General features: G+C 47.4%; 1 protein-coding gene across 2 annotated transcripts in view; it reads right to left on the bottom strand.

The window, feature by feature from the left end:
• Positions 1–459: 459 nt before the first annotated feature.
• Positions 460–20,107, bottom strand: part of LOC143291176 (26S proteasome non-ATPase regulatory subunit 14) — a 56,656-nt gene continuing 37,008 nt past the window's right edge. For both annotated transcript variants that reach the window (XM_076600890.1, XM_076600889.1), the window contains exons 8-11: positions 15,170–15,244; positions 14,869–14,994; positions 1,963–2,025; positions 460–1,642 (exon numbers count right to left, since the gene is read on the bottom strand). In XM_076600890.1, the coding sequence (XP_076457005.1) occupies positions 1,544–1,642; positions 1,963–2,025; positions 14,869–14,994; positions 15,170–15,244 (363 nt within the window). In that variant the 3' untranslated portion in view covers positions 460–1,543. The remainder of the gene's footprint in view (positions 1,643–1,962; positions 2,026–14,868; positions 14,995–15,169; positions 15,245–20,107) is intronic.

Genomic DNA, 20,107 nt, shown 5'->3' with positions numbered 1-20,107 from the left:
TTCATAGTTTCTTGCTATCAAATTTAGATGTGAATACAAAGTTGAAGTTTTTGCCTATTGTTATATTTAGGGGTCATTTCCACTGAATCTGTCTGTTCACTTTTCACATACCACTCCTCCCACATTCTTCATTCTTCCAGTGGAGAAAAAGCTCTTGAGACTTCCAAAAGAGAAAATGAAGACAGTTGGGGAAGGTGGTTTTAGTTGTCACTGCACCAAAATTTTGGAACTCGCTGCAATCCAGTGTGCACAACACTCAACTCTGAGTGAATTTAAAATCTGTCTCAAAACAGTTATTTTGACAAGCATTTCCTTCGCTGTGCAATAGGGGGTGTGTGTGTGCGCGCGCGTGTGTGTGTGTGTGTGTGTGTGTGTTTGCTGTTAGTGTCCAGCACATGACAGAATAGTGTACAGCACAATGACTTGCATTACACAACACTATAGGCAATTTAAAAATAATTCATTGTGTTATAATTTTTATTATTATGAAGGGGGAGGCAGGGGTGGTTGTGGGGAATTACAAGACTTGACATTCACAGGCAATGTCACACCTAGATCTCGTTTCTTTCCTGCACAAGATCACTGCTTCACTGAACAGACAGCAAAATAAAGACTTCTGTAATTGTGTGATAAAGTGAGTCCTTTTTTTTTTTTTTTTTTTTTTTATATACTGGAAATCACCACCACAATGTGAATGGAAAAAAAAGAAAGAAAAAAAAAAGAAGAAAAAAAGCAGCAGAAAATAGAGATGTAAATATTACACAACTGTCTTCACTCCTGCTGACTAGCAAAAACAGAAGACCTAGCCTTCCCTCACATTAACAAGTCAACTTAAACAAAATTCACATATTTTCAATGGTTTAATTCATTCACTTGCTTGAAGCACTGAATACCTTTTTTTATATACTGGAAATCACCACCACAATGTGAATGGAAAAAAAAGAAAGAAAAAAAAAAGAAGAAAAAAAGCAGCAGAAAATAGAGATGTAAATATTACACAACTGTCTTCACTCCTGCTGACTAGCAAAAACAGAAGACCTAGCCTTCCCTCACATTAACAAGTCAACTTAAACAAAATTCACATATTTTCAATGGTTTAATTCATTCACTTGCTTGAAGCACTGAATACCTTTCCAGATTGTCAGTTTTTCTACACTTCTTTCAGGTTTAACTCAGTCATCATAGAAGCTTCTATGACAGAATCTGAACAAGTGAAATAACTGATGCAAATGCCATTGCGGAGGATCAGCTTCTGGTATTTTTATCAAAAACCAGCCAACAAATATATCATATAAGAACGTAGATTTGCCCATGCCTTGGTGAATGTGCATGCATGTGTGAATAAAAGACCAGAGAAACTGTTCCAAATCGACTTTTTCTTCTTACACCAAGTTGCTAAAAACATATACAAAATGAAACATATACACCCCTTCTTTCCCCTACCCTCATCTCTTTCAACAAATGTCACACTGAATAACTGGGATTCGATCAATCAGTGAGTGAAGTGAATGGATCTGTATGCAGAATGAGTCACGAACAAGAGTTACTTAAAGACAACGGTGTGCAACATGGCACCTAAACACTGCACAATGTTTGTCGTCATCATCACGTCTACGTGCTCCTCCAGATGGCGCTTGGGGTCCTGCAACAGTTAAAAAAAAAAAAAAAGCATGTAAACAATTAAAACTATAATAACATGTGACAATGGTATCACAACAGTTTAAAAAATAACAACAAAAAACAATGTTACAAAAAAAAAAAAAAAAAAAAAAAAAAAAAATGCAGCAATGGCAACAAGCGAAGTTGGAAATGAACTGAATTCTGAAGTCATCCTCAAATGAAAAATTGTTTTGGACAAGAGTAAGAATACAATGTGTCAATCAAGGTGTCAATGTTATTGTTTGGTGTTGAATATTGAATGCTGTGGTCTTACATCTGCCATCTGGCTTAATTGTAACACACCTGTTTGCCCACATTCTTGATGGCCAGCTGTTCTGGTGTCATGGTCTCCTCTTCTTCCAGCGCCTGCACACAAGTCCGTCTGTCAATGCCCTTTTTCACATCAGAGAAGCCAGGCAACTCTATAGGGTCTTCACCTTTTTTCCATCAATGAATGTGAAGATTTTCTGTCAGGACCTCTTCTACTGCCAGTTCTAAACAACAGCAAGCATTTTTTTTTTTTTTAGTTTAGAAGTTTATTTCATGTGCCCCCTGGGGGCATTAAATCGTTACATACATTTATCTTTTACTTACACCATGTCCATGGATACAAACAAAAAGAGTTAAGTCAAAAATTAGAAAAAGTCCCATTCCATCAAACACTCAAATGCATATCAACAAGTAATTTTTCATAAACAATAAACAAAAATCTTTTCCCTATTCATAGACAAAATTTTATAGAAAAGAACTACAAACAGAAGAAACAATGGATTTAAGTTTCAACACAATTCTTTTTTTTCTGTCACAAACAGTAGAAATTAATGCAGTCTGGACAGGTTCTATATCTTGATAAACATTTTTGTCTGATGCTTTCAAATAAAGGGTGCACAAACAAGTACTTGAAGGTGAAATAGTGAAACTCATCAGGAATGTCATTTGTGTAGCATTTTTCACCGATTCTTTCATTTCTAGGTAAAATTGTAAAAATGCTTTCCATTAACAGGCAAAGGATTATTGGTTGCTTTATAGTTTACTAACTCAGTTACACAATTATTTGATAACACTGTAAAATAAGCATCTTGGCCAAAGTTTGGTTTAAATATCTTACGTAGTATTGTTATCTACATGTCGACACCAATCTTGTAAAAAATTATCTTTTAAACAGCGCTTTACTTTCTTTTTGAACCATGTGGAATGTAAATCAAACTGGATCAAACCAGAAACTACCTAATCCAATTTCATTTCAGACAGTCTGAATATTTTTCAGGTATTGGTTCTGCGTAGATCAGGATAGTGCTGCAGTGATTTGACAGCTCTGCTAGTGGGAGTGAAATGAAATGAAATTATGGTGCTTAGAGCCTCGCCGACCACTAAGGCCATCTCAAGGCTATCGCCGCGTCAATAACTACAACAAGGATAAAAAAAACAACCAATTAAAACGAGTGACCACTTCAAACTTTCCACTCCAAAGTTAAAAAAAAAACTTCCATAGTTTAAAACCTTCAAATCTGGTTAAAAAGGTTCACTTCTTTTAAGAAGTCCATCAGCGCCCACGGGGGGACATCACGAAACAAAGTCTTCAAAGAAACCGCCGTGTAATGTCTGCGTCTAACGTCATGCAGATCCCAACAGTCAAGGAGCACGTGTTTCACGGTGAGAGGCTCGTCACAGGGAATGCATCGAGGGGCCTCCTCCCCCTTCAACAAGTAAGAATGAGTAAAAAAAAGTGTGCCCCGTACGCAGTCTGCACAGCACAGACTCCTCCTTTCTGTTCTTCACCCCCGAAGGGAGGGTCTCTTTTAGGTCCGGACGGATCTGGAAGAGCTTGTTGTCCGTCTGGGTGTTCCACTCCTCTTGCCAAAGTCCTTAACGTAAGTGTTGACCTTCCGCTTCATGTCTGTATAGGGTACCAAGGATCTGGACAATTCTTTCTTTACAGCGTTCCTGGCCAGCAGGTCCGCCCTTTCGTTACCACGAATGCCAACATGTCCGGGAACCCAGGCCAACACAACCTCGTATCCTTTCTTCGTTGCGAGAGTAAAAGTTTCATAAAATTCCAGCAGTTTGGGATGAGTGATATTCCTGCAGGCGATCGCCTCCAGGGCTGACAAGGAGTCGGAAAAGATCATGAATCTCTTCTGTTTCGAAGAGAGAACCATTTTTAACCCCAGAACCATGCGGTCAGTTCCGCAGTGTACACCGAGCTGTCAGACAGATGTGTTCCGTTGAGGGCCGGTCAGGAAAGGCGGGACAGAACGCAGATGCGGCGACTCCGTCCTCTGACTTGGAACCGTCAGTGAAGATGCTTTGAAAAGTGGGGAATTGGTGGCACAGTTCCGAAAAGTAAGTTCTGTAGGCCAGAGAACTGGTGGTGTCTTTTCGGTACGAGGCCAGATCGAATTGGACCTCAGGTGTTGTAAAGGTCCACGGGGGGCTGTCAGGGAACTTAGAGAAATCCGAGATGCCACCGACATCCAGATTGGCCTTTTCTAAGTGCGGCTGAATGCGGAGTCCGAGAGGAGGTATGCAGTTTGGGTTGTCTGTAAATTTCTTATCGAAAGGGTTGTTGAATACAGCGTCGTAAGCAGGGTTTGTAGGTTCAGAGAACGAAATGAAATGAAATTATGGTGCTTAGAGCCTCGCCGACCACTAAGGCCATCTCAAGGCTTCGCCGCGTCAATAACTACTACAAGGATAAAAAAACAACCAATTAAAACTAGTCACCCTTCAAACTTTCCACTCCAAATTTTAAAAAAACTTCCATAGTTTAAAACCTTCAAACTGGTTAAAAAGGTTCACTTCTTTTAAGAAGTCCATCAGCGCCCACGGAGGGACATCACGAAACAAAGTCTTCAAAGAAACCGCCGTGTAATGTCTGCGTCTAACGTCATGCAGATCCCATCAGTCAAGGAGCACGTGTTTTCACGGTGAGAGGCTCGAACAGGGGAATGCATCGAGGGCCTCTTTCCCCCTTCAACAAGTAAGAATGAGTAAAAAAAGTGTGCCCCGCGCGCAGTCTGCACAGCACAGACTCCTCCTTTCTGTTCTTCACCCCCGAAGGGAGGGTCTCTTTTAGGTCCGGACGGATCTGGAAGAGCTTGTTGTCCGTCTGGGTGGTTCCACTCCTCTTGCCATAGATCCTAACGTAGGTGTTCACCTTCCGCGTCATGTCTGTATATGGCACAAAGGATCTGGACAATTCTTTCTTTACAGCGTTCCTGGCCAGCAGGTCCGCCCTTTCGTTACCACGAATGCCACATGTCCTGGAAACCCAGGGCCAACACAACCTCGTATCCTTTCTTCGTGTCAAGAGTAAAAGTTTCATAAAATTCCAGCAGTTTGGGATGAGTGATATTCCTGCAGGCGATCGCCTCCAGGCTAAACCAAGGAGGGGGAAAAGATCATAAATCTTTTCTGTTTTCAAAAGAAAAACCTTTTTTTAACCCCAAGCTGTCGGTCCCCAAACCAAACTGCCAGACAGGATGTTTTTTCCTTTTGGGGCCGGTCGGGAAAGTCGGGACAAAACCCAATGCACGACTCCTTCCTCTGATTTGGGAACCCGTCAGTAAAGATGCTTTAAAAAGTGGGGAATTGGGGGCACATTTTTCCGAAAAGTGGGTTCGGTGGGCCTAAAAACGGGTTTTGCCTTACGAAAACGGGGCCAGTTTCGAACAACCTCAGGGTTGAAAGGCCCCACGGGGGGTTTGTCGGGGAATTAAAGAGAAATCCGGATCCAAACCGGGACATCCAAAGGGCCTTTTTCTAAGTGGGGTGTTTCGAGTCCAGAGGGGTTATGCATTTTGGGGTTTTTCGTAAATTTCTTATCAAGGGGTTGTTGAATACACGCTGCGGGGTTTGTATTCAGAGAAAAATTTTCCATAAAATTTTCAGGTCCTTCAGTTGGGGTTTGGAAAGAGGGGTTCCCCCGCCTCTGCGTACGGGCTGGCCGGGGTTGGTGCGGAAAGCACCAAAAGGAGAGGGAGCCCTTGGGGGTGTACAAGGGTCCAACGGGTTTCAGATAAAACGGTCGGCCGAGCCGTAAACCACATTTTAAAATCCAGTTTTGGCCCGGGACCAGGGCCGTAGAGGTCAAGAGATTTTTTCTTATCAGAAACCCCGGGTTCGTGTGGGGCCACAATTTGGGATTGATTTAAAGGGGTTTTTTGGGAAAGATTTTTTCACTTTTAAATTGGGTTTGGGGAATTTTTCGGGCTTCTGATCGAAAATGACCCCAGAAACTGGTTCCCTTGACCCCGGGATGGGGGTTTGTTCCCAAAAGGGATTTCGGGGTCCAAATAAAAGGCAAAATTAAATAAAAATGGATCATTCATTTTGGAGGACAAAACGTAAAGGGCCATTCTCCTCTGCCCAAATTGGATTTTTGTTGACGCAGAGTTTAAGCCGTGCTGGAGGGCTGGCTTTTCGGGGGGGGCCGGGTTTGCTAAAAGGGCAAAATCATCCACGAACAGCGAGTTTCCGTTTCCTTTTTCTAAAAGGGAATTGAACGATTCTTTAAATTTTTGATGCTGAAAAACCCGGGCACGGGATGCCCCCTTTTGGGGGACCCCCACCCTCCGTAAAATGCCCGGACAGGGTGGTCCCCGGTCTAAACCGGGAAAATTGGGTCTTTTTTAAAAAAATTTTGGGATGAACTGAGGGGGTGCCCCGGGAACCGAGCTTGTGCAAGTCGGAAAGAAAAAAAAACTTCCACGTTATCGAAAGCTTTCTCCAATCTAAAATATACCCCCAATGTTGTTTTTTCACAAAACCATTTCTGACATTGTTTCCAGACGAACCAAGGGTAAAGGGTTTAAAGAGCTTGCGGAACCGCCCCTGTTTTTTCGCCAAAAGGGCCGTGGGCCTTTTATTTTTCCACATCGGGTCTACCTTTTGACCATCTTCTCCACATCTGCAGAGGCAGCTGGTCATCCCAATTTTGGGGGGTAGTTGGAGGGGTTCGGGGGGTTTTTTTCCCGGTTTCGGCAGGGGGTTTTGGGGGGGGCTTTCCGCCGGGAGGGGGGGAAAAAGCCGGACCCAGATGGGGTTAAAATTTTTAAAGGGCGGGGTGCCCCAACGGGTTTTGGGGGAAGGGTGCTTTAATTTTAAGGGCCCTGGGCCATTCCTGGACAGGAATCCGGTACAGGTCTGAAGGCAGATTTAAGTTCGTTCATTGTGAAAGGAAGGTTGTAATTCTCTGTGTTGTCGGAAAAGAAGTTACATGGTGTTTTTTCTGACCAGGTTTTTAGGTTTAAGAAACAGAGCAATTGTTTACAGATCTCGAGTTCTGTTCTACTGTGGAGGCAAGCATATTGGGCAAACTGCTTTCTTCTCTGTGACCAGAGCGTCTGAAAGTTTAAGATGGTGAAAGGTCGGGGCATACGTTTTTTGCCCTTAATCTTTTTAAAACCCTCCACACTTTCTTCTTGGGTTGGTTGGAGGTTAAGGGAAGAGCAAAAATCTCTCCATGACTTCCTCTGGCTCTTTTAAAAACATACCTGGCTTTCGCCCTCAGCTGTTGATTGGTTCGAAACGCTATCGGTCTCCGAAAGACGCTTCGCTGCGCTCTCTTCCGAGACTTGCGGGCCTCCCGACATTCCGCGTTGAACCAGGGCGTTCTAGGGACCTGAGGCTTGGAGGTAGACGATGGGACTGTTGCTTTGGCGCAATCTAAATGATCCGAGTCAGAGGCGTCAGCAGGGTCCTTGCTTTTCAATACTGTTTCGTTCCTGCAGCTCCGCTCTTATCTTGGGGTAAAAAAACTCCAGTCTGCTTTGTCGTAGTACAGGCGGTCAGGCAGAGAGTCACCTTCTCCATCTGTGGGGCGGAGGATGACAGGAAAGTGGTCACTCCCGTGGCAGATCGTCGTGCACTTTCCACTCGTAGTCCCGGAACAACGATGGATCGCAGACCGACAGAGTCTAAACACGAGAGCTTTCCAGAGGACAGATGCAGGTAAGTGGGAGACTTGTCGTTAAGACAGCACAAGTCCATGTCAGAAAAGACGATTTTCTAAGAGAAGACCGTGGGCTGATGTCATCTCACTTCCCCAGAGCGGGGAGTGTCCATTGAAGTCGCCCACAGTAAAACGGGATGTGGGGAGCTGGTCGACCTGGTTCATCAGATCCTGCCGTCAGAACACGGGACGGAAGGAGGAAGGTAGAGAGAGCAGACAGTGATGGTTTTCTCAAGTGTGACTCTCACTGCCACCGCCTGTAAAGGGGTGCTTAAAAGAACTGGTACTGTATAAAAGGGACTTGCGAATAAAAAGAGCGACACCGTCCCGTCAATCCCTCTTGCTTCGGGTTGAGCGGTTTAAAAACGGAGTTAAAACCAGAGAGAGATAAAACCTTGGCCATCTCTTTGCAGAGTCTCCTGCACGCCAGCACTGAAGGTTCAAAGCACGACAAAGCAGCTGGAGTTCCTGAAAATTGGCGTGGAACCCCCGGATGTTCCAGTGGATCACTGCCATTAAAAAAGGTTAAAAAAATTAAAGCAGCAGCCTATTCCATCGCTACCCCCCTGCTCCTCTGCTTGCGTGGCTCAAGGTCCGCCAGATGGAGAATTTATTTTTCGAAATAAATTTTTCGGATTCCGACCGAGTCGGAATATCCACCACCTCGGCCCCTCCCGATCCCGCTAACCCTCCCCTCCTTGAGTTTTGGAGGTATGGGGGGTTTCCGGCCACGTCCGCCAGCCCGAGGGCCAGGCAGACGAGAGGCGGGGTGAGGGGTGCCGGGGGGTGGGGTGGGGCGGGAGGCGGACAACGTGCCTCCGCCCGAGGCTTTTCTCTCCCGCCCAGCAGCCCCTGAGGACTGCCGCACAGGATGGGAAGGGGTGGACACGGCGTCTCCACCCAAGGCCAATGGTTCTAACAAGGCGGTTAAGTCGTCCGTCTGCGTTCCTGTGACGTCATCTGGACCGCGACGTCCACCATCCTGGGTCTGACGACAGAGGCGTACGACGCCTTAGACGACGCGGCCTCCACCTGTTTCTTTGCCTCAAAGAAGGATATCTTTTTTTCGGTCTTGACCTTCTGGATTTGTTTCTCTTTTTTCCAGGCGGGGCAGTCTTTCGATGAGGACGGTGGCCACCTCCGCAGTTCGCGCACCGGGGCTGCACTGACACTATCGCCCTGGTGCGCCGCCTTCGAACAGGTGCCACACGCCTCTTCCTCCTTACATCGGTCCCTGACGTGTCCGAATTTCTGACATTTAAAGCATCTCAGAGGGGACGGCACATACAAGCTTACGCTGACCATGAGGTATCCGACCCGAATGTCCTTGGGGACATCCAGGCAGCAGAAGGTGGAGGAAGAAAGTGTTGGTCGGGACTCTGTCCGACCCCTTCCTCACCGTCACCCTGTACACGTCGGTCACTCCCTGAGAGGACAGCTCGCTCTTGATCTCGGCCTCAGACACACCTTTCAACTCCGGGCATCTGATGACCCCCTTTGAGCAGTTGAGACCTTTGTGAGGGGAAACCTTCACCGCCCTATCCACGAAAGTGGTCACCTTGAGAAGGAGCTGTGTCTGCCTTTTGGACTCCGTCTGAACTAAAAATGCTCCGCTCTCAGCCTCTTGATGGACTTCAGCGATCCTGCCAGACACTGAAAGCCCTTCTGGATAGCGAAGGGGCTGAGAGCCGACTACGGCTTGTCGTCATCAGCGCCCTCCATCACCAGCCACGATGGCCAAAATCCAGAGGTCTCAACAACCTCCGAATCTGAGTCTGAGTCGTCTGTTCTTGTCGTCGTCTTTTTCCAAAGTTAGGGGGGTGTAACTGGTTTGGATTTCATGTTGAAAAAAATGTAAATTCATCCCACCCTTACCCACCCACCATGGGGTCCAACTTAGGGGCCAGGGTCAAGGGAACACCAGCTTGACCCCTTCCAGGTTTCGGGAGGGGATATACGACCAACAGTCCAGCTCCAACGTGTTCCCCCCCGATCATGCCCAGCTCCCAGGGACAGAGAACCGAGCACTGCGGGGGTTACCTTCGTCAGCCACTAAACTGCCAGTCTTGACCCAGCCCCACGAAGGGGTAGCTGATTGACACACACGGCCAATTGTGTCCGCCTGTCTTAGGAGAGGTCCGAGCCAAAGGGATGTGTTGAGAGCAGTGTGCTCTCTCAATCCCCAGGATCTCATTCCCCTCCATCACAGGTCGCGCCGCACGGCAAACACGGCGGGCCTGAAGAAGGCCGCAGAGAAAAAAGAATGTGGAAAAGAAGGCTTGATGGGGAGCTGAGGACAGAAAAGAGGCGGTAAAAAGAAGAATAGAGAACAGCGAAAGGGGACAGTGGGTCACGTTTAGTTTGGGCCTCACTCACGACCTGTTCGGCATGGGAAGCCCTATCAGGGGCATCAGTACAAAACCACCACTTATTCAGCCCTAACAGCTACGATGGCTATGTAGGCTGTCAATTAAGACCTGGGACCAGAGCACCAAACCCCAAGAAGCACTGATGCCCCCGCCGACATAGCTCGCTCGATCACTGGCCACTAAGCCTCCCGACCACGACAAGGTAGTGACCCTCCCGGGAGTGGTCAGGAGAACACCAGCCTGACCCCCTCCAGTTTCGGGAGGGGCCAGAGAGCTACTCAACCGTCTCATAGCACACCTTGAGCAAGGTCTCCAACCAGACAGCCAGTGTGGCTTCCGGAAAGAACGCGGGACTATCGACATGGGTGTTTGCTGCCAGGCAGCTCCAGGAGAAGCGTCAGGAACAGAACGCCGCCCTTTACTCCACCTATGTCGATCTGACCAAGGCCTTCGATACTGGTTAGCAGAGATGGCCTTTGGAGAATCATGGTGAAGTACGGATGTCCAGAAAATTCATCACCATCATACGGCAACTACACGATACGATGGGATGCTGGCCCGAGTCCAAGACAACGGAGAGACTTCAGAACCATTCCCTGTCTCCAACGGAGTCAAGCAAGGGTGTGTTCTTGTCCCCACCCTGTTCAGTCTCATGTTTTCAGCCATGGTGACAGATGCCTTCAGAGACGCTGACGTAGGCATTGGCATCAGGTACCGCAGAGATGGCTCACTTCAACCTCAGGAGGCTTCAAGCAAACACCAAGGTGAGGACAGACACCGTCTGACTGCGCTCTCAAAGCTGCCTCCAAAGCTGACATGCACACAGTGTCGACAAGTTCTCTGCTGCCTGTGACAAATTTGGCCTCACAATCAGCACAAAGAAGACCGAGGTGATGCACCAGCCAGCTCCAGGAAAGCCTTATGTTGAACCAAACATCTTCATCAACGGGCAACGACTGAACGCGGTGGACAAGTTCACATACCTGACCTGGGCAGTACACTCTCTCGCACAGTTGTCATCGACGACGAGGTGAATGCCAGACTCGCCAAAGCCAGCGCTGCCTTCGGCAGACTCCATAAGAACATTGGAACAGGAGAGGCATCACCCTGGAGACGAAGCTCAAAGTATACAATGCCATAGTTCTCACCACACTGCTCCATGGATGTGAATCATGGACGGTCTACAAACGCCACGCCAAAAAGCTGAACCACTTCCACACCACCAGCCTCAGAAAACTTCTCGGCATAAAGTGGCAAGAGAAGATCCCTGACACAGAGGTGCTCACTCGTGCAAACTTGCCCAGCATCTACACCATCTTGATGCAGGCCCAGCTGTGCTGGGCAGGCCATGTAGTTCGCATGCCAGACCACCGGCTCCCCAAGAAACTGCTGTACGGTGAACTCCAACATGGCAAGAGCTCCCATGGAGGCCAAAAGAAGCACTTCAAAGACACTCTGAAAGCTTCTCTGAAGGCCTTCAACATCAGCCACGACACATGGGAGCTGAATGCAATGGACAGACCAAAGTGGCGTTCAGCTGTCACAAAGGTGCCAAATGCTGTGAGGCCAACAGAATCGCTGCAGAGCAACGCAGACAGGCCAGGAAAAGCAGTGCCAGCAAGTCCCCGACAGCCGCCACCATCCCCTGTCCACACCACGTCAGAACCTTCCGGCGCGGATTGGCCTGACCAGTCATCTGCGCACCCACAGAGCCTAACCCACCCACCCCCAGGATGACTAGATGGTCCTCGTCGATCCCGCCGGATGAACCACACAAATACCGACTTATGGTGTCGGGACTGTGTGAAGTGATGACACGTGTGGGAAGAAGAACGACAACACCGCTCTCTGTAGCATCGTCACAGCGCAACAGACTGCATTCAGGATCGGAAGAGGGAGGTGTGGGGCCTGCAGTGAAGGGGGGCAGTGACACGTCATCCGGTGGCCTCAGACACACAATGTCTGGAAAAGACTGGATAAAGGTGACTGGGGTTTCCAGCAGGGACGTCGCCAGTTGCTGAATGTCTTTGTTGTTCACAAAAGTGGTGACACAGGTTTTAAGTTGCTCACACTCCTCTGTGTTTCACGTGGAGCAGTCAGTGCCCTGGCACAGGAAGGTGCCACATGCGTATAGCTTGAAGTAAAGGCTTAAAGTTATGCTTTTGACTGAACCACAAAGAACTCTTATCACAGTTTTGCACAGATTACTCAGTGGGGGAAAATCAATTAGTAATGGAAAAGTGGTCAAAATGTTGTTGGAAGTGTCAAAATCCGATATCTGAATCTGGATACCATCACTGACACTGGCGGAGTGCCGAAACACAAGACTGTTTCTCCACACACACAGTTCTTCCTGACCACAAAAGAAACGTTTCTGAGTTGAACCAAAGGTGGGTAAAAGTTTTAAATCTTGTTGCTCATCCATTATCTGCTTGTGATAATAATTACCTTAAAGATACTGGACAATGAACAACGTGTATAGAACAGATGGTGCCACAGTGTTGTGTTCCTACATTGCACTTAATATGCCATGGGGTGATATACGGAAATCTTTGTTAAACAAACATTTTCCATATGACCACATTGATTTCTTGCAATGTTTGTGCACACATTTTGTTGTGACAGGTCAATATGATGACTGTATTAACAAAAATAATTAAACAAAACACAGACGGAAAAGTCACTGTTCGTTACCTGTGTGTGCTGGTCAGGGAGTGGTCAAGGAGTGTTCACAGAAAACAGCTAAAGTCACAATCAGGTTCACAGAAAGCCTTTTTTCCAACTATTGAAAAATGTCCACCACAAAACACTTACGTATGTATTCCACAAACATTTCCACAAATAATTTCAGCAGTTTGAACTTTGTGATTTTAATCTGATACTGAAAATTCACAAAACTTAGGCTAAATCACAACAGTGCTGAGAACAGCGCTGAGAACAGAGAGAGAGAGAGAGAGAGAGAGAGAGTGTGTGTGTGTGTGTGTGTTGTGTGTGTGTGGTAGTGTGGTGTGTGTGTTTTTTTCAATCTCTGTGTGTGTGTGTGTGAGAAAGAGAGAATGTGTGTGAGCGTGCGTGCGGATGTGCGTATTATTAAGCTCTGTGTGATAGCTCATAATTATTATGTGTGCACATGTGCAAGTGTGAAAGAGAGATAAAATAAAAAAACAGAGTATGTGTATATGTGAATGCATTCATGTCATTTTTTTCTCAAAGAGTGTGTGTGTGTGTGTGTGTGTGTGTGTGTGTGCGCGCGCATTCAATTCAGCTCTGCGTCTGTGCGTGCGTGTGTAACTTTGGTAATCCCGCTGGCTGGCTATAGGTCTCAAATCTAAATAAACTGACTCTAGCCATGAACTGTCTGTACACTCTGTGTCAGAAAGTCAGAAACAGCACTGACATTGTAAGTTGCTACAAAGTTTCTGTTTCAATCGCAACAATGTTACTTGTGCATACAGTGGCAAACATTGGCAGCTTTTGCTGAATGAACAGAGGGTCAAGCAGATGTACCCCAGCACCGCCCTTTTGTGGCTTGACAGGGATGGAGATCACGCGCACTGCTGTGTGTGTGTGTGTGTGTGTGTGTGTGTACGCGCGCTCACATGTCTGTGCGTGTGTGTATGTGATCGACTGCATGTGCGTGCATGTGCGCGTGTGCGTGCTTTTCACAGTGATATCAATGCGTGCATGATGTAGGGATTGTCTTTCGTTATCGGCATTTTGACAACTTCAATCAACCGTTAGGAAACTTTCTGACTTCAATTTTGGTGCTCTGACAAGTCACTGGGTCGCCTCTCAAGGGATCAACAACCGACGCTTTCGAAAGAGCATTCCGTTTTCATTTTTGACAGATCATCAGTAAATGATATTATATAGAACAGCCCGTCGGCTTTTTCTTTTTTTTTCTTCTAGAAAACGGACGCTCCGTTTTTAATGCAAATCTGAAAACATATTTCCATGCCTAGACTGAAGAGCTACACCCATACAATCTGACACCAATTGCACTTGGCCTTGCCCACAGTGTCAATGGCGTTGCCTACCCGTAAAGCTATTTTTTTGTTCTTCACTATTATTCTGTTTTCACTATCTCATCTTGCCAGACCCAGTTCCACTTATTATTCACTCCTTTATCGATGTCTGTTGCAAAAATCCTCTAATCCTTTGTGAGTTTTCTCATTTTGTCAATGACTGAAGACGATCGATGAAATCAGGTATCTTTGCAAGTCGTGAAGCCCGCGAGCGAGTTTTGTAATCCTGACCGAATACTGATAAGCTGAATGATGACACAGGAGCAACGGAACACTTATTCTCAATTGGTTAGCTTATCCAAACATGGGGTATTTTAGCAAACGCTGTGGGTCTGTATTGTCGATCGGTCGGACGACGTTCATGCAACCTTCGTGGGTTGGAAACGCCCCCCCCCCCCCCCCCCTTCCCACCCAAACCCCCTCTGATTTTCTCAACGGATTTACGCGAATCTCAAAAATGGCCTCTGGAGCCAATTTTCGGTCGGAAATCTGACTATAGTCGGAAAAATCTCATGCCTGTATTAAGATCGTAAGTACTGAAATCCTCCCCAATTTCATCACCCTTGTCACTTCCATAAGTATCATCACTGTCCATTCCACTATGGTAAGAGAGAACTGACGATGCCCACCCCAATCACCAACACAAAGTTGTATCAACTAAAATTTGTTTTAAGTAAATTTCCCCTACTTTTGCTGCTCAAATATATATTAAGTGGATCATGCAAGTTATTTCCATGGCTTGCATCTTTTTCAGAAATGGGCAAACCAAAAGCTTGTTCTGATTTAATGAACTGTGCGTTCCAGCATGCTGAACATGCAGCAGTAGAGAGCAAGGCTTCCTGCATGTTGCCTGTGTACTCACCTTGTGGTAGTTTTTAGCAAGTTCCAGCATGTTGCCAACAGTTTTCTCATTGAGACTGCAGTGGTCCTTGTAGTCCTGCAGGGTCAGTCCATCCACCCAGCTCTTCTTATTCAGGTTCAGCAGCATCTGATCACACAGTATAACATGTGAAATAATTCTCTGTGTGTGTGTGTGTGTGTGTGTGTGTGTGCGCGCGCGCGCGTGTGTGCGCGCGTGTTAGGTGTATGTGTATGTCATCATAACAAATCAGTGTGGTCTCATGTGAGGACTCACCAGTGGTTTCTTTGACTGCAGAACTCACCTTTTGTTCCAGTTCATTTTTCCTGTAGTTGATGGCCAAAGAATAATAGTGTCGATTCAAGCCATGGATCAGTGCCTGAAAGCATGCATTCACCATATTTACACCAAATCCAATACAAAAAACATCATGCAACAGTAATAAAAATATACAAGAGTACTAATGGTACACAATCGCCTTATCAAATATGTCATCTGTCATCTATCTAAAATTATTAATATATTAAGTTTTGAAAAAGAAAAAAATTCCAATGTGATTGGAAGGGGGACAGGGAAAGACAGACACACAGAATGAGGGAAAAGCATAACACGCAAATGTGCAAATCATGCAAAATGCAAGCAGACTCAAAATCTACCGAATGTGTCAGTGTGACTTCTGAGGGAACTGTCTGGGTCAATGGTCAATGTCAAGCTGAACTTGAAACCAAGTTCATATCCGGACCTGTTTAACCCAAACACATACAACTGTAGCTTGGATGGGCAAAAAGGAAATTTTCTATCTAAAATTACGTTTAAATAACATACTTACCGCGACCCAACTAGTGCAGACTCCGGCAGGGGTCTGACATTCCTGTCCTGTGGAAACTACTATCCGCCTATGCGAAGAAAACGAAACTACGGCCGATAACCTCCCGGAAGTAGGTAACCTCCTCTTTGTCCCGCTGGCTAGCGCCCTCTTTTGACGGCAATATGCCATCACCAGCGCAGTGAGCAGGGAGAACAGGAAGCAGGGAGGCCGGGAGGGTCTTAAATTTGGGTCACGGTTATTTAAACGTAATTTTAGATAAAAAATTTCCTTTTAATTACACATACTTAACCGTGACCCAACTAGTGCAGAATAGCGCGACAAGGTGGAGGGCTCGCCTGTTCTACTGTCTGTGTGCTGCGATGGCCTGTTGTGCAACTACCACAGAAGCGATGCCTCTTAAGCCATCATCCCGCAGGCATGCGACGTCTCTCTGGTAGAAGTCAATGAGCCATCATCCCTAAAGCGATAGATGTCCCTCAAGTAGAATTCGACGAAAGTAGAGTGTACTGTGTCGCCTAAGGATACTGGTGCGGGCAAAGAAGACAGAGGTCCACAGCTGTATTGTGGGGGAGGTCTGTGGACCACAGCTGTGCTGATAAATGCAGCGTAAGGAAAATCGGGTTGGTGGGTTGAACCCACACTTTACTGAGAGCCCTTCGAATCAAAGGAAGGGAAGGAAACACGTACCCTTATAGGGTTGTCTCATTTGAGTGCGGATGAGCGTCAATGCAAGGCGGTGCGCATGTGGTTTGAGCTGATGATTCCACAACGGATGTGGGCCGATAGTGGAAGTGATTTTTGTGTTTGAAGGAAACTGTGGCACGAGACAGAGCTAGGTCGCCGTGTTGGGCTTGCCTTAGGCATGACAGCCAGATCTGTAGAGCTCCTCCATGCGAGCTGACAGGCGATGGGCACACTCCCCCCCCTGCACCCCCCCCCCCACTTTTTTGACGCTGAAATGAAATGAAATTATGGTGCTTAGAGCCTCGCGACCACTAAGGCCATCTCAAGGCTATCGCCGCATCAATAACTACTACAAGGATAAAAAAACAACCAATTAAAACGAGTCATCACTTCAAACTTTCCACTCCAAAGTTAAAAAGAAAACTTCCATAGTTTAAAACCTTCAAATCTGGTTAAAAAGGTTCACTTCTTTTAAGAAGTCCATCAGCGCCCACGGAGGGGCATCACGAAACAGTCTTCAAAGAAACCGCCATGTAATGTCTGCGTCTAACATCATGCAGATCCCAACAGTCAAGGAGCACGTGTTTCACGGTGAGAGGCTCGTCACAGGGAATGCATCGAGGGGCCTCCTCCCCCTTCAACAAGTAAGAATGAGTAAAAAAAGTGTGCCCCGTACGCAGTCTGCACAGCACAGACTCCTCCTTTCTGTTCTTCACCCCCGAAGGGAGGGTCTCTTTTAGGTCCGGACGGATCTGGAAGAGCTTGTTGTCCGTCTGGGTGTTCCACTCCTCTTGCCAAAGATCCTTAACGTAAGTGTTGACCTTCCGCTTCATGTCTGTATAGGGTACCAAGGATCTGGACAATTCTTTCTTTACAGCGTTCCTGGCCAGCAGGTCCGCCCTTTCGTTACCACGAATGCCAACATGTCCTGGAACCCAGGCCAACACAACCTCGTATCCTTTTTTCGTTGCGAGAGTAAAAGTTTCATAAAATTCCAGCAGTTTGGGATGAGTGATATTCCTGCAGGCGATCGCCTCCAGGGCTGACAAGGAGTCGGAAAAGATCATGAATCTCTTCTGTTTCGAAGAGAGAACCATTTTTAACCCCAGAACCAGTGCGGTCAGTTCCGCGGTGTACACCGAGCTGTCAGACAGGATGTGTTCCGTTGAGGGCCGGTCAGGAAAGTCGGGACAGAACGCAGATGCGGCGACTCCGTCCTCTGACTTGGAACCGTCAGTGAAGATGCTTTGAAAAGTGGGGAATTTGTGGCACAGTTCCGAAAAGTAGGTTCTGTAGGCCAGAGAACTGGTGGTGTCCTTACGGTACGAGGCCAGATCGAATCGGACCTCAGGTGTTGTAAAGGTCCACGGAGGGCTGTCAGGGAACTTAGAGAAATCCGAGATGCCACCGACATCCAGATCGGCCTTTTCTAAGTGCGGCTGAATGCGGAGTCCGAGAGGAGGTATGCAGTTTGGGTTGTCTGTAAATTTCTTATCGAAAGGGTTGTTGAATACAGCGTCGTAAGCTGGGTTTGTAGGTTCAGAGAACAATTTCAGATAATAGTTCAGGGTCAGCTTCAGTCTGCGGTTGGAAAGAGGCGGTTCCCCCGCCTCTGCGTACAGGCTGTGCACAGGGGTGGTGCGGAAAGCCGTCGGTCTCTAGTTTCCACATCAGTCTACCGTTGACCATCTTCTCCATCAGTCTGCAGATGCAGCTGGTCAGTGCAATTGGGCGGTAGTTGGAGGGGTTCGAGGGGTCTTTTCCCGGTTTCGGCAGCGGGATTATGAGGGCTTTCCGCCAGGAGGGTGGAAAAAAGCCTGTGACCCAGATGTGGTTATAAACTTTAAGCAGGGTGTCCAGACAGGTTTGGGGAAGGTGCTTTAGGAGTTTATAATGGACCTCGTCCATTCCTGGACAGGAATCCGTACAGGTCTGAAGGGCAGATTTAAGTTCGTTCATTGTGAAAGGAAGGTTGTAATTCTCTGTGTTGTCGGAAGAGAAGTTACATGGTGTTTTTTCTGACAGGTTTTTGGTTTTAAGAAACAGAGCAGATTTGTTAGCAGATCTCGAGTTCTGTTCTATTGTGGAGGCAAGCAAATTGGCAACTGCTTTCTTCTCTGTGACCAGAGCGTCTGAGAGTTTAAGATGGTGAAAGGTCGGGCATACGTTTTAGCCCTTAATTCTTTTTAAAACCCTCCACACTTTCTTCTTGGGTGTGTTGGAGGCTAAGGAAGAGCAAAAATCTCTCCATGACTTCCTCTGGCTCTTTTTAAAAACATACCTGGCTTTCGCCCTCAGCTGTTGATGGGTTCGAACGCTATCGGTCTCCGAAAGACGCGTCGCTGCGCTCTCTTCCGAGACTTGCGGGCCTCCCGACATTCCGCGTTGAACCAGGGCGTTCTAGGGACCTGAGGCTTGGAGGTAGACGATGGGACTGCTGCTTTGGCGCAATCTAAAACGATCCGAGTCAGAGCGTCAGCAGGGTCCTTGCTTTTCAATACTGTTTCTTCCTGCAGCTCCGCTCTTATCTTGGTGGTAAAAAAACTCCAGTCTGCTTTGTCGTAATACAGGCGGTCAGGCAGAGAGTCACCTTCTCCATCTGTGGGGCGGAGGACGACAGGAAAGTGATCACTCCCGTGCAGATCGTCGTGCACTTTCCACTCGTAGTCCAGGACCAACGATGGATCGCAGACCGACAGATCTAAACACGAGAGCTTTCCAGAGGACAGATGCAGGTAAGTGGGAGACTTGTCGTTAAGACAGCACAAGTCCATGTCTGAAAGAAGGTTTTCCAAGAGAAGACCTCGGGCTGATGTCATCTCACTTCCCCAGAGCGGGGAGTGTCCATTGAAGTCGCCCAACAGTAAAAACGGATGTGGGAGCTGGTCGACCAGGTTCATGAGGTCCTGCCTCAGAACGCGGACGGAAGGAGGAAGGTAGAGAGAGCAGACAGTGATGGTTTTCTCAAGCGTGACTCTCACTGCCACCGCCTGTAAAGGGGTGCTTAAAAGAACTGTACTGTATAAAAGGGACTTGCGAATAAAAAGAGCGACACCTCCCGTCAATCCCTCTTGCTTCGGTTGAGCGGGTTTAAAAATGGAGTTAAAATCAGAGAGAGATAAAACCTTGCCATCTCTTTGCAGAGTCTCCTGCAGCGCCAGCACTGAAGGTTTCAAAGCACGACAAAGCAGCTGGAGTTCCTGAAAATTGGCGTGGAACCCCCGGATGTTCCAGTGGATCACTGCCATTAAAAAAGGTTAAAAAAATTAAAGCAGCAGCCTATTCCATCGCTACCCCCTGCTCCTCTGCTTGTGGTGGCTCAAGGTCCGCCAGGATGGAGAATTTATTTTTCGAAATAAATTTTTCGGATTCCGACCGAGTCGGAATATCCACCACCTCGGCCCCTCCCGATCCTGCAACCCTCCCCTCCTTGAGTTTTGGAGGTATGGGGGGTTTCCGGCCACTTCCGCCAGCCCGAGGGCCAGGCAGACGAGAGGTGGGGCGAGGGGTGCCGGGGGGTGGGGTGGGGCGGGAGGCGGACAACGTGCCTCCGCCCGAGGCTTTTCTCTCCCGCCCAGCAGCCCCTGAGGACTGCCGCACAGGATGGGAAGGGGTGGACACGGCGTCTCCACCCAAGGCCAACGGTTCTAACAAGGCGGTTAAGTCGTCCGTCTGCGTTCCTGTGGACGTCGTCTGGACCGCGACGTCCACCATCCTGGGTCTGACGAC

The sequence above is a fragment of the Babylonia areolata genome, chromosome 16 (genome assembly GCF_041734735.1).
Source record: "Babylonia areolata isolate BAREFJ2019XMU chromosome 16, ASM4173473v1, whole genome shotgun sequence".
In the NCBI taxonomy this organism is placed as follows: domain Eukaryota; kingdom Metazoa; phylum Mollusca; class Gastropoda; order Neogastropoda; family Buccinidae; genus Babylonia; species Babylonia areolata.
The sequence above is the reverse complement of the archived record's forward strand: the minus strand, read 5'-3'. Positions and strand labels throughout refer to the sequence as shown.